A 12,474-nucleotide genomic window follows, 5' to 3' on the forward strand; every position below is an offset into this window, starting at 1 on the left:
CAGAGAAACCCTCATTTAAAGAGCTGAATTTGCAGGAAATTCATGAATTAAGTCAGCTTCCCTCCCCCACCATCTTACCACCTCCCTACTCTGGCTTTTCCAATTCTTAGGCACCTCTGATTCCCTAATAATTGTGGCTTTTTCGACACCCATGTTTTCCTTTGACTTTTCATATTTACTAACACTTAATAAAACTTTCTTTCTGGCTAAGATCATGATCTCTCTGAAATCTATTTCTGAAATCTGCTTTTTATTTATTTTTTTAAGTGTCTTTATCTTATTGTTGAAAATATTACAGATGTCCTCTTTTTACCCCCATTGATCCCCTCCACTCTGCATCTACCCCTACCCCTACCCCCAGGCATCCCCTAGACCAGTGTCTCTGTCCATGGGTTATGCTTAAACATGTAAGTTCTTTGATTAATCTCTCCCCACCCACTCCTCCATCCCCACCTTCCCTCTGAGATCCCTCAATCTGTTCCATGCTTCTATGTCTCTGGATCCATTTTGTTCATCAGTTTATTTTGTTTATTACATTCCACATATAAAGCGAGATCGTGATACTTGTCCTTTTCTAACAGGCTTATTTCACTTAGTGTAATACTTTCTAGTTCCCTCCAGGCTGTCCCCCAAAGGATATAAGATCCTTCTTTTTTACAGCTGCATAGTATTCCATGGTATAAATGTCCCACAGCTTTTTTATCCACTCATCTACTGATGGGTACCTGGGCTGTTTCCAGATCTTAGCTATTGTAAATTGTACTGCTATGAACATAGGGGTGCATAAGTTCTTTGTGATTGGTGTTTTGGGTTTCTTAGGATATATTTCTAGAAGTGGGATCACTGGGTCAAATGGCAGGTCAATTTTTAATTTTTTGAGGAACCTCCATACTGCTTTCCATAGTGGCTGCACCAGTCTGCATTCCCACCAGCAATGTACTAGGGTTCCCTTTGGATATATTCCTAGAAGTGGGATCACTGGGTCAAATGGCAGGTCAATTTCTAATTTTTTGAGGAAACTCCATACTGCTTTCCATAGTGGCTGTACCAGTCTGCATTCCCACCAGCAGTGTACTAGGGTTCCCTTTTCTCCACACCCTCCAGCACTTGTCTTTTTGTTCATTTATTTGTTGATGGTAGCCATTCTGACAGGTGTGAAGTGATACCTCATTGTGGTTTTAATTTGCATCTCTCTGAAATCTGCTTTTTAGAACTAATAGCACTCCTCTTTCTCCCCATTAGGCCAGTCCAGTGCCTCTCAGGCCCTGACTCAGGCAGATGGGAACTGAAGGGCTGCATTTACCCATTCCACCCTGGTGAACTTGCTGCTTCTCTATTCCTTTCTCACTGAAGTGTCTGCACAATCTCTTTGATTTGCTAAGCTCTTACTTTATACCTGATTATCAATGTTCCAGACAAGACTAAAATAGGAAATTTTTAAAAGAAAATAGAACAAAAGAACTTTGTTCTCTTTAAGCCTAAGTTATAAAGAGTAAAGCCATATTTGTGGCATTAATTCTACTACTGCTTATATTATTTTTACAGTCTAAGCTTTTACAAAATGAGCTTAAGTTTAAAAAGGGTGGGGAAGAGGGAACATTTCATAATTACTTGTCTTAAGACTGAAACAAATCAATTTTCACCATTCTATAAAAGTCCCTCAATAACGTAGCACTCAAATGAGTATTCTTACTCTTACACAGAAGCTACATCTCACTTGATTGACTCAGCATGCCAAGATGCTGTTCTCACTAATGAGTTCCACTGTCTCACTAGGAGGACAATGTGTTCTTAAGTACTAGACACTGACACTATCTCTAGTTGCTAATGAAATCACAGAAATAGCACTTTTATTAATTTTTAATAAAATTTTAAAAAACCTGTAAGGTGAAATTTTTCACACTTGGACTAGAAAGAAAGTACACATTTATCCAAGCAAATATATATTTCTAAAATTGGCCTTATTACACAGTACTTTGGATATTGAGAATTGCAGGGATTTTTGTTTGTATTTTGTTTTTAATGTTCCCTTTGCAATCTCAGAATTAGAATCATTAAGATTCTGTCATAATGACCTGGAAAAAACAGTTTGGGCTTGAAATTTAAAAAAACTACTATTAAGAATATAAAAAGAGCATCTTCACCTCAGCAGAGGAGACCAACCAATATTACTCTAGACCTCCAAAGTCGATAAAAACAAGTAAACCTAGTATCATTTTAAAAATCAGGCTCTAAATATGAGTATATAATGATTTCCCCAAAGATACTAAAGTTCACAGATGACCATTCAATGTGCTCCTCTACCTTTTCACATCAACGAAGATGTGCCAGTGGCCTATATCAAGAGAGAAAGAAGAAATGGCACTTGGGAAAATGAAAGAGTTCACCTATAATTCAGATGGATGAGTTCAGTCTCAACCTAAAAGTGCCACAGGTAATTTTAGTTAGTATTACAGAAAGATGGGTCTTACTTAGCAAAAGCAATCAAGGAAGAAGAATGGAGAACACCACCTTGAAGGACTCTTCCTACTTGACCTGGCAGTGTACCGGGGCTGGGCAATAGTCCCATAACACAGAAGGGTATCATTAGAACACTCAATCTTCCATGGAGGAGGCAAATGCAAACTTTGCCTCATTCCATATATAATTACTTTTAGTTGTGAAAAAATGTTAACTCTACTGTGCTTTCAGTTAAAAAAATCTAATACAATACTCACTCTTTTAGTGTTGGGTTAACTGCGGCTTATCTGAATTCTAGTTTTTAAAGAATTAAACCCAAAGAATAACTTAGAATTTCACATTCTAGAGGTAATAACCAAGTTAGTTTTTTAATTTAAAATGTTTTTCTCTTTGCCATTCAGTTATACATTTATGTAAAGTAAGAGTAAAAATGAGACTTTTTGCTGGACACTTACTGTAGATATGGAAGCAGTATAAAACAGGAGCGGAAGAGGGGTCTCCTTTTTATTTCTCTCCTGAAAAATGAGTTGTGGAGTATGTAGTGGTTGTTCCACATCATAAATCGGACCTCTTTCAGACCTCGAGAGTTGGCTTCTTCAATCAATCTAATAACAGTCTGTGGAGTAGTAAACAGAAGGTAAAGGAAAAAAAAGCAAATTAATAAATAATCACTATGAAATATAAACTGATAATGTTACTAAAGCCACAAATAGTTAACCTTGCTGTTAACATCAGAAGAGTTTCAATAAAGTACAGTGAGTCAAATTAATTCCCTTCATACATAGGTAATTTTTCCTTTTTCTTTTTTGGAGCAAAGATGCAGTGCAGAAGATGCACCCTGTTTAGAAGGGCACCGATTTCTACCTTAAGAAACATGTGAGGCCCAGGGAAATACTCCATTCTATTTTGAGGCCTTAACAATGTCCTAGAGATTTAAAAAAAGATATGTTCTTATTCATTTTAGAGAGACAGGAAGGGAGAGGGATAGATAAAAACATCGAGAAAAGAGAAACATCCATCAGCTGCCTCCTGCACGCCCCGTACTGGGGATCCAGCCCGAAACCCAGGCATGTGCCCTGACAGGGAATCGAACTGGTGACCTCTCAGTTCATGGGTCAATGCTCAACCACTGAGCCACCCTGGCTGGGCATCCTAGAGATTTTTTAATTTCTTTTTAAATTTAGCCTTTTAATTGTTTTTATTACTCAAAAAAGCTTCATTTTTTAAAAATTTAGCTTTCTCACTCTATGCTAGTGCCTTCAACACTTTCACAATGACTTTTTGCTCCTCAATAAAGAAGGCACCCTTGATCCTGTCACTGACACCATTAGCACACATGGATCCACCATAGGCCCTGCTGGCATGTTTTTCCGTTTTAGATAACCTCATTACAACTTTAGGTCTCATAGCATGAACTCTGTGAAGTCAGCCAGGGCACACGCCACATGCACATTGTGGTGCTTTCCCAACTTTCTTGGTATAAAAGGTAAACAAATACCAGGGGTTCAAGACAGCCTAGTTTTGTTAGAGGCTGTATTGTAGGGCAGCCTCCAACAGTGTGTCAAACACTGAACCATTCTGAATGAAGACACCATCCCCAGAAGAGGATAAGCAATTTTTTATATTTCTTAAGGGAATTTTGAGAAGAGGATTAAATGCCAAATCAATTAAATGCCAAACCTAAAAAAATCTGTCAGAGGAAAAACGAAGGAACAGTCCAGTATTCTGAGAATACATTTTAAATAGCCTCTTATTCTCTTTGGAAGATATTAGATACTAGTGATTACTTAAAAGAGAGTCAAAACTTTAATTGAATATTCTGTTTTATAGCAATTAACATACTATGTCATTTTCCTTTGTTATTGCCTTAAAAAAAAAACTAAGGTAGATAAGTTAGTTTCCCTTTTTTGTAATGTTGGAAATTTGATCAAATTGAAGTCAGATCTTTGGAATGTGAAATTAATCTCTGAAGTCCATTTCAGGGTACTTAAACTTCACTTAGAATTCTCAGTTAGAGGCAAATAAACCATCACCATTTTAAAACCTTGCCTTGTGATAAGCTATTCTTACCACCTTAGACTAAGGATGCATGTGAACATTTCATACAATTTTAAATGACTAATGTGCCTGACCACAGCCCAATAAACATTTTCAAGTACTTCTTCCAGAGGCCTAAGAGTAATCGTTTCCCACTAGACTTCTGAAATGCTAAGTGCAACACATCATCTAATCACCATGAGCCCAAGAGCCAGATACAGTCAAAAGTTACACTAGTGCTCATCTCACTAAAATTACTCCAAAAACAGCACTGAGCCTGAGTACTTATAATGTAAGTACTTTCTCTCCATAATATAAGATACTGGGGAAGCATTTTATCTCTCTAATAATAGTGGTATTCTACTCATGGATTCCAGGAATTTAATGAAAAAAAATCATTTTCAGAAAAATCAAAGAGAAAAAAGTATTATAACTTACATCAACAAGACTCAATTTTATATCCATAAGCTCTTTGATTTGTAGTTCTGTCTAGTCATTGTTGGAAAGGAAGAATGAAAGAACAATAAAAGACAAAAAAATTTAAATGTACTTTTGGGGGAAAAAACCTATAAATACCTCAGGATACTCTCTCCATCCAAAGTGGTCCCTACAGAAGAATTTCCACACTGTGTGGTAAACAGCGTTGACATTGCTAGAGGGCGGTGTGGACAGCCTTCGCAGTTGGTCAAATTCAGTTGTTTCATACACATTCATGGCATTCAAATCGGCCCAAAATTCTTGTCCTCTAAAAAGACCCAAGAAAAAATGATTTGTTAATATTAATCCATTTATAAAACAGAAATATTTAAACATCTCATTGGACATTAAAAATATCTAGTATAGCATGTTGTAGAATTTTTAAAATTGGTCTTATTTGGAGTAAAAGAGCATTACTGATTGTTTTCCCCATTTCCTACAAGACTTTTCTTAACAAGACCAAAATCTCCAAGCGATGGAGTTATGGTAAAATTGATTCTATCCCACAGCATCATTGGTCTACACCAATCAACAGAATTCCACCCTCCCCACCACAGTGGGATGAGCCAAACCCTGGTGTCAGCCAATCAGGGAGTCACATTTAGGATGACACTGACAAAGCAGACAGAGAAACAAAAGAAACCTCTTGAATCCTGTCCTTTTTTTCAGAGGCATCAGTTTACCTAAGCCAATATAGTAATAAACAATACTGTCTGATGAAAGACAGGAAAAAAACAAGGGAAAAATAAAATTAGACTCCAGGAGGTCAGTACTACTAATCTACCCACCATCAATATTATCTTTTATCCTGTGGGTGAAAAAAGAGTTGACAAAACATGAAGAGAAAAATGGTTTGATTATGAGGTTTAGCTATGAGATTATTTTTGTCATTTTTGTTATCTGATCTGCTGTTGCTGAATCAGCACTTTGCAAAACATCTGAACACTGTTGGGGGAAATATCCACTGTATGAATCAGAATCACTTAAGAAATTAATTTATAAAGGGTGGTCCAATTAAAATATTTGTGTTTCTTTTTAAATGGAACTTCGTCTAGTGTCTGAAACATCTGAACCATTATTTTAAGTAACTGACAAGCTGTTCATTGCTCTTTTCTTTTTGTGTATGTTTCAAAATTTCCCTAAGAAAACAAAAACTTAAATATATCATAAAATAACATCCTAGATATACTTTCCACCCTTTCCACCACAGATTTCGAAACAGATGTCTGTAACACACAGGATACTCCAGATCCAGTGGCACTCAGGATGACTGGCTTATGTGAAAACCAGATGTCTGGGGAGATATGCCCAATAAATTATTTCCTTGTTGTAAACTGGGATCTTGAAAAGGGTATTAATTTTGACCAATGGGTTTTGTTGGTTAGTGCAATACTTTCCAAACTCTGCCCTTAGAAAATGTGTTTCAAGGATTGTTAATAGGTATTCTGCGCAAAAAGCATTCTGCGGTCAAATATTTGAAAAAATTTGGTTACACAAAATTAAACAATTTACATACTGTGGCCACTCCTCAGTCCCTTTAATATGCTAAGGTAGACATTGAAGTACCATGATGAGGGCTATAAAGTATCCTTCCAAACCTATTACAATGCTCTCCCTTTTCCCCAAGAATACCTGCTAACAGCTCTCAATAAACATCCCTGACAAGTGTCGGGGAAAGAAAATCTATTTTCCACCCATCGCCCCCATGTTCATAATTAGTGAATCGGCTTCTATTAAAAAAAATGCACACACAAAAATACTCAAGTCATAAACCCAAATGATGGCGCCACAAAGCACATAACTTGTAAAATACAGTACAGTCTTTAAAAATTCCTAAAGAGTTTCCAAACCCCTAATTTCTTGCTTAGAAAGAGTACTAACTAGTAAGACATGGTCTTAAAAAGAACATATAATTTTAATTGTAAAATGGGAATAAGACAATAAAGTGTAGCTCAAAAATCACATTTGGACACTGCTTTGTTGAAAATGATTATGGTAAATAGGAATATTCCATCAAAAAGAAAAAATTATTTCTGGGAAATCCTTAAAGAGAAAAAACAATGAAAACAAACTCCAACACCTAAACTTTACATCAACTTGCTATAACTAATTTTCACCTAACTTTAGGAGAATTTATTTTTTATTCCTCACCTGAGGATATGGTTTTTACTGATTTTAGAGAGAGGAAGTAGGGGGAGAGAGAGAAACAGTGATGAGAGAGAGAAACACTGACTAGTTGCCTCCAACCAGGAATCAAACCAGCCACCTTTTGGTGTATGGGATGATGCTCCAACCAAATGAGCCACACTAGCCAGAGCTTAACTTTAGGAGAATTGGATGTTATCACAGAGCCAAGAGATATTTATCTCTTTCCCCCTCTTAAGAGCATTTCCAATTCCTAAAAAGATTTTCCTGCTTTATGTTTACTTCCCAATAACTGTTCCCAATTATGAGTTAATAAATACCCAGTATTTTCTTTAAGGAGTTCTTAGAACAGCAGTCATTATGTTAACATGCATTATAATATACACAGCCAATGCTTTTTGCCATTAAAGTATCAGATTTTATTCAGGACATCATTCTAGCAATTTTTGTTTAAGCCTATATTATTAAGACTTTATAGATAATGATTTGCATGAAAAAGACGTCTAAAACTGCAGCTTTTGCTACATTCTCTGCATTTTAGTCCTTTGGACATTATGAAATTTCTATGACAGATCCTAATTTACTACAATCAAATGTTTCTTGGATTGATGTATCAAAGTACTGTTTTAGCTCTATTTGATTTTCAATATGCTTTTCTGGACTTGACAGAGACAAAACAACAAATTTGAAAAACATTAAATTATCTTTTTATAAGATTAATTTTACCACCTGCTCTCCCATAAACAAGCAATGTTTAATAACTCCAAAGCCAAGAGTTTTTTTCCTCCTCAATCTGCATCAATATAAATGCATAAAATACAGGTGCCAAATGTTTAGCATCTACCATTCTTCTTTATCAAACCATTGTTTTCCATTATCAGAAAGCAGTTATAAGTCATGTATGTGGTAATGGTGATGGTTGGCTGTTTTAGGCAATACACAAAGAATTAAACAGATGTAGTCTCTGGCTCCCAAGGGCTTCAAGAGAGAAATGAAAAACCAAACATAATACCAAAGAAGCAGTACATCTGCCTATTTAAATTCATCAGTAGCAAGTACAATCCTGGAATAAGAGGACAAATAGGCATACAGCATTATGGGAGAGGAGATGGTTAGTGGCATCAAGGAATGCATAAAGGTCAGGAAAAGTAAGAGGCTTTACTTTATCAAGCCAAGATAACTTTCTGTAAAAGAAAAAAATGCTAGGAACAATTTAAATAATAGGAAATGTTACCAGTGAGTAAAGGTGGTGTGGAAGAGCAACAACAACAAAAAAGAGTTCTTTAAGCACTTTGCTTCTTGGAAAGGCAGGGACAGAAGCAGTGCAGACAGTTTGGAAAGGAAACCTTCTAAACGCGGATAGAGAAGAGATTAGGAAATGTGAAAACCAGAGTATATATAGCTGGCAATGTGAAAGATGTCAGTCCATTAGCTGATGAGGTAAGTCCAAAGTCTCAGAGCCTTAAATAAGGGCAGGAATTTTAGAGTATTGAGTAGATGGTGATAAAGGTTCAAAGAAGTAAATAAAGGATGTGTGAAAACTGAGCAACAGACAGTGCCAGAGATTGGGAGAGGGACTCAGTAAAATAAAAGCAGGATGCAATAATCCTGGTGGATGAGAACCCTATCTAGCCCAAAGGGATCCCTACTGAGGGAGAGCCAGAAAAGAGTATTCAAGACAGCCACTGTACAGTAGGATTTAGATTCTGCTAAGTATATCACATGGCTAAATCAATCAATCAGTACTGATTTACCCAAGACATAACCCTATCATGATGAATCAGAAAAAAAAACCCTTTTGAACAGATTGCTAATTTTTGCTATAAAGGGAAGAATGAACTTGAAGTGCTTAAGTGTTTCTACATGCTTCACCAACAAACACACCACCACACACACCAATAAGAATCCAGATACAAAACTAATTTAAAATTTTGAAAAGGACACCCATTCTCATAATTTAGATGCTTTATAACTATGGCTCTCTCCTCCTACTCAACAAATATTTCAACAGAGCAATTAAACCAACATTTTCCAACATACATTGGCAATACCAACATCCACACTAAGTCAGAAAGTATGCTCCACATGCCATCATTTCTTCTATGTATATTTCAGATACTAAAAATAAAGTTAAAAGGGACTAATGATAGTAAATGATAAACAGCTGTAATGAATATAAACCAAAACTATTAAAGAAACAGTTGCTGAATGAAACAGAAATCAGCAAGAATATGATCTCTTTGTCAGACAAATTGTTCTTGGGATTATGCATTTGGGAGCTCAGTAAAGAGTGTAACCATTTGGGGTCATTAACCTATTTATAAATTGTTTGAAGCCGAGAAAGAAATGTGACAATTAAAAAAACCTATAAAATAAGCTTAAGTAGACACATTGATTAGGCACTAGGCTATGTATTGGAGGTAACATGAAAAAGGCAAATGCGAAAGTCATTGGGGGGAGCAACAGAAAAGACAAACTCTGTGGCATAGTATGAAATATGACTCAAAGGTGGTTTGGGAACAATTCAGAGAGAAGGCCTACCTCTGCTGAAAAAGGGGTCAGGAAATGTAGTCAAGGGAGGTATCCTAGAGTGAATGAAATGAAAGCCAAATCTGGCCAGCCACCAGGCAGACAAAGGGAGGCAGGACACCACTTGCAGAGTGACTGACATGTGTAGAAGCTAAACAAGCAAGGCAGGAGAGACCAAGAGCATGCAACACATGCAGTTCATGTGGGAGGTCAGGGTGTACGTGTGTGACGGGTATGATAAGAGAGAAGACTGGACTGGATAGGTTGGCTCTGGCCAGATAATGAAGAGCTTTGTATTCTGGGTTAAGAGGTTAGGACTTGATTCTGTGGGCAGTAGGAATCACCGGTGGATTTTCAGCAAGGTTCAGAATGCCTTTTACAAAGGTCACTCCAGCAGTAGTGGTATGGGCTAATTTGTTTATTTTTGGAAGGGGAGGGTGGGGAAAGATGGAGGAAGGGTGGAGACAGGCACTTATTTGCTTTAATATTTATTATTCTATCCTTAGCCATCTACAGCTATTAGCATTGCACATGAGACAAATGATGACAGATAATGGAGGAGGCTAGGGATGTTCTAAGGGGTATTTAAGAGTTAGAACATAACTGCATAGAGAATGATAACATGTGGGGCTGAAGAGAGTAGAAAGACTCCAAGATATGTCCCATGTTTCTGGTCTAGGTGACTGGATAACAGTGCCATTAAATGAAACAGGAACTGCAGGAGGTAGAACACATTTAAGTGGGAAGATGACGTAAATAAAATATAGATATCAGACTTTAGCAAAGGTCAATTAAGTATAAAGTTTTCCGGATCCTACTCTGTATAGTTTTAACCAGATGAGTTAGACTTTGGCACTTTGGCTTTCTGCCTGTAAGAAACCTGTGACCTCTGTAACACCTGCCCTAATCAGCTGAACTAACGGCACACAATTAATAGGTCCTTATTTTATTACTATGATGTAAAATGAAAATATCTCCCCAAATTCTATTTCATAATGATAGAAGGATAAAGATCAAATGCAGTATGAAGACAGTGTTAAGGCTCTTCTCCTGCATACTTGAGACAAGCATGACAGATGGGGTATGTTTGCTGCCGCTAAGGAAATTTCACAGGCGCACAAAATATAGCTGGCTTTTGATACCTGGCTTTGATGTTTCCAGGAACTCATTTAGCAATGCTGAAATATGTGGCAGCTTATATATCCCTTCAAATATGTTACAAGGTGATGAGAATCAAAGCCATGGCATACACAATACCAACATATTTTGTAAAAGCAGTATAATTATTAAACTTCAGAGGACTGGCTATGTACTCTTAACTTTCTGCTTAGAAGCATAATAACTATCATTTATTCTGTTACTAATTAAGATTTTTTGCTAACACTGACTCAAATAAATAGCACAAAGCTATTAGAGGAGGCAATAAAAATTACCTATAAACACTTACATACAAAGCAACATCTTTCAATATTCATTAGAAGTTAAAATTCTATATTTAACTTCTATACTATGACACCGGGTCTTTGTAACAACTGGGTTTTTCCCCTTTGTATCCAAAATAGCTGGAGACACACACATACCTATAAATCAAAATTGGGAGTTTATATTATTATGCATATGGCCCTCAGTAATTACGGGTAGGCTACACATCGAATGTTGACTCTCAATTAAATCTGCCCATATTTAAGGAGACCCTGACGTAATCAAGGCAGGATTGCTGAGGCTTAGATCACTCTGTAAAACAATTAACATCAATCTTGGATCATGGATTTATATTATGGTTCTAAATGCCTCAAAAGATTTTTCGGTAGGTAAAAATATTCCCCACTTGAAGAAACAACTCTTGCCTAGCCGGGCGTGGCTTAGCGGTTGAGCGTCTACCTAGGGTCCAGGAGATCATGGTTAGATTTCCAGTTGGGGCACATGCCTGGGTTTTGGGTTCAATTCCCAGTTGGGGGTGTGCAGGAGGCAGCCAATCAATGACGACTCTCTCATCATTGATGTTTCTTTCTCTCTCCCTCTCCCTTCCTCTCTCTGAAATCAATACAAATAAAATAAAATAAAATAAAAAGAACTCTTAAAAAGGGATCGTCAAAAGGCAAAATTCTGACTGTGTGTGTTGCTCCTTTGGTCCCTCCTGGGTGAATGAGAAGGCAGCAAGTTAGTTAGTGGAATCCAGAATCACATTTAGACATGTGCAAAACCCCATCTCTGATTTACAAATTGTTAGACATCTAATCAGTGGTCTTAAAGTCATTTTAGAAGTGAACACAGTGAAATAATAATGAGGATAAGAGGAGAAAAATGAAAGGCAGGTAGGTTTCCTAAATGAAAGGATACCCTGGTTTTTAAGCTTTTGTAATTCTATAGTCTCCAAAAGAATGTGGGGAACTAAACAAACACATAATACGGTTTATTATCAAGAACTGTACTGACACAACCATTTGAGAACATCTAAATGTTTCTTAAACCCCTAAGAAATAAACCATACACTGTAGTCTCCTTCATTCAACCACTAAAAACAAATTACAATATTCACTTGAGGAAAAGAAACCTACTAAAATACTGTTGTTGAGCTTTCTTGGTTTTTATTACAGAAAAAGCAAAGAATACAAAAGAACTTTCTAATAGGATGTGGATAAGCCTATAACCTTTCATAAATAAAAATTATACTTAACAGTTCAGAAGATCTCGCTGCTATCTATTTATGGAGGCATGGGATTAATTTTGCACCCTAAAGACATCAGAAATGTCATACAGCTTTAACTTTTATCCAAGTTTAATCATGTCTTGAGACTCCTAGAAGGTAACTTAAGTGAGACATAC

At 36.6% G+C, this 12,474-nt stretch overlaps 1 protein-coding gene and 1 pseudogene across 1 annotated transcript in view; both read right to left on the minus strand.

Annotated features, from left to right (window-relative positions):
* TIPARP (TCDD inducible poly(ADP-ribose) polymerase) overlaps positions 1-12,474 on the minus strand; it is a 30,938-nt gene that overhangs the window by 5,976 nt on the left and 12,488 nt on the right. Inside the window, exons 3-4 of the mRNA XM_016222615.2 lie at positions 5,074-5,242; positions 2,916-3,076 (exon numbers count right to left, since the gene is read on the minus strand). Coding sequence (XP_016078101.1) covers positions 2,916-3,076; positions 5,074-5,242 — 330 coding nt within the window. The remainder of the gene's footprint in view (positions 1-2,915; positions 3,077-5,073; positions 5,243-12,474) is intronic.
* On the minus strand, positions 3,649-5,065 carry LOC107544671 (large ribosomal subunit protein eL34 pseudogene; annotated as a pseudogene).

Source organism: Miniopterus natalensis, chromosome 6 (assembly GCF_054644295.1).
Source record: "Miniopterus natalensis isolate mMinNat1 chromosome 6, mMinNat1.hap1, whole genome shotgun sequence".
Taxonomy (NCBI): domain Eukaryota; kingdom Metazoa; phylum Chordata; class Mammalia; order Chiroptera; family Miniopteridae; genus Miniopterus; species Miniopterus natalensis.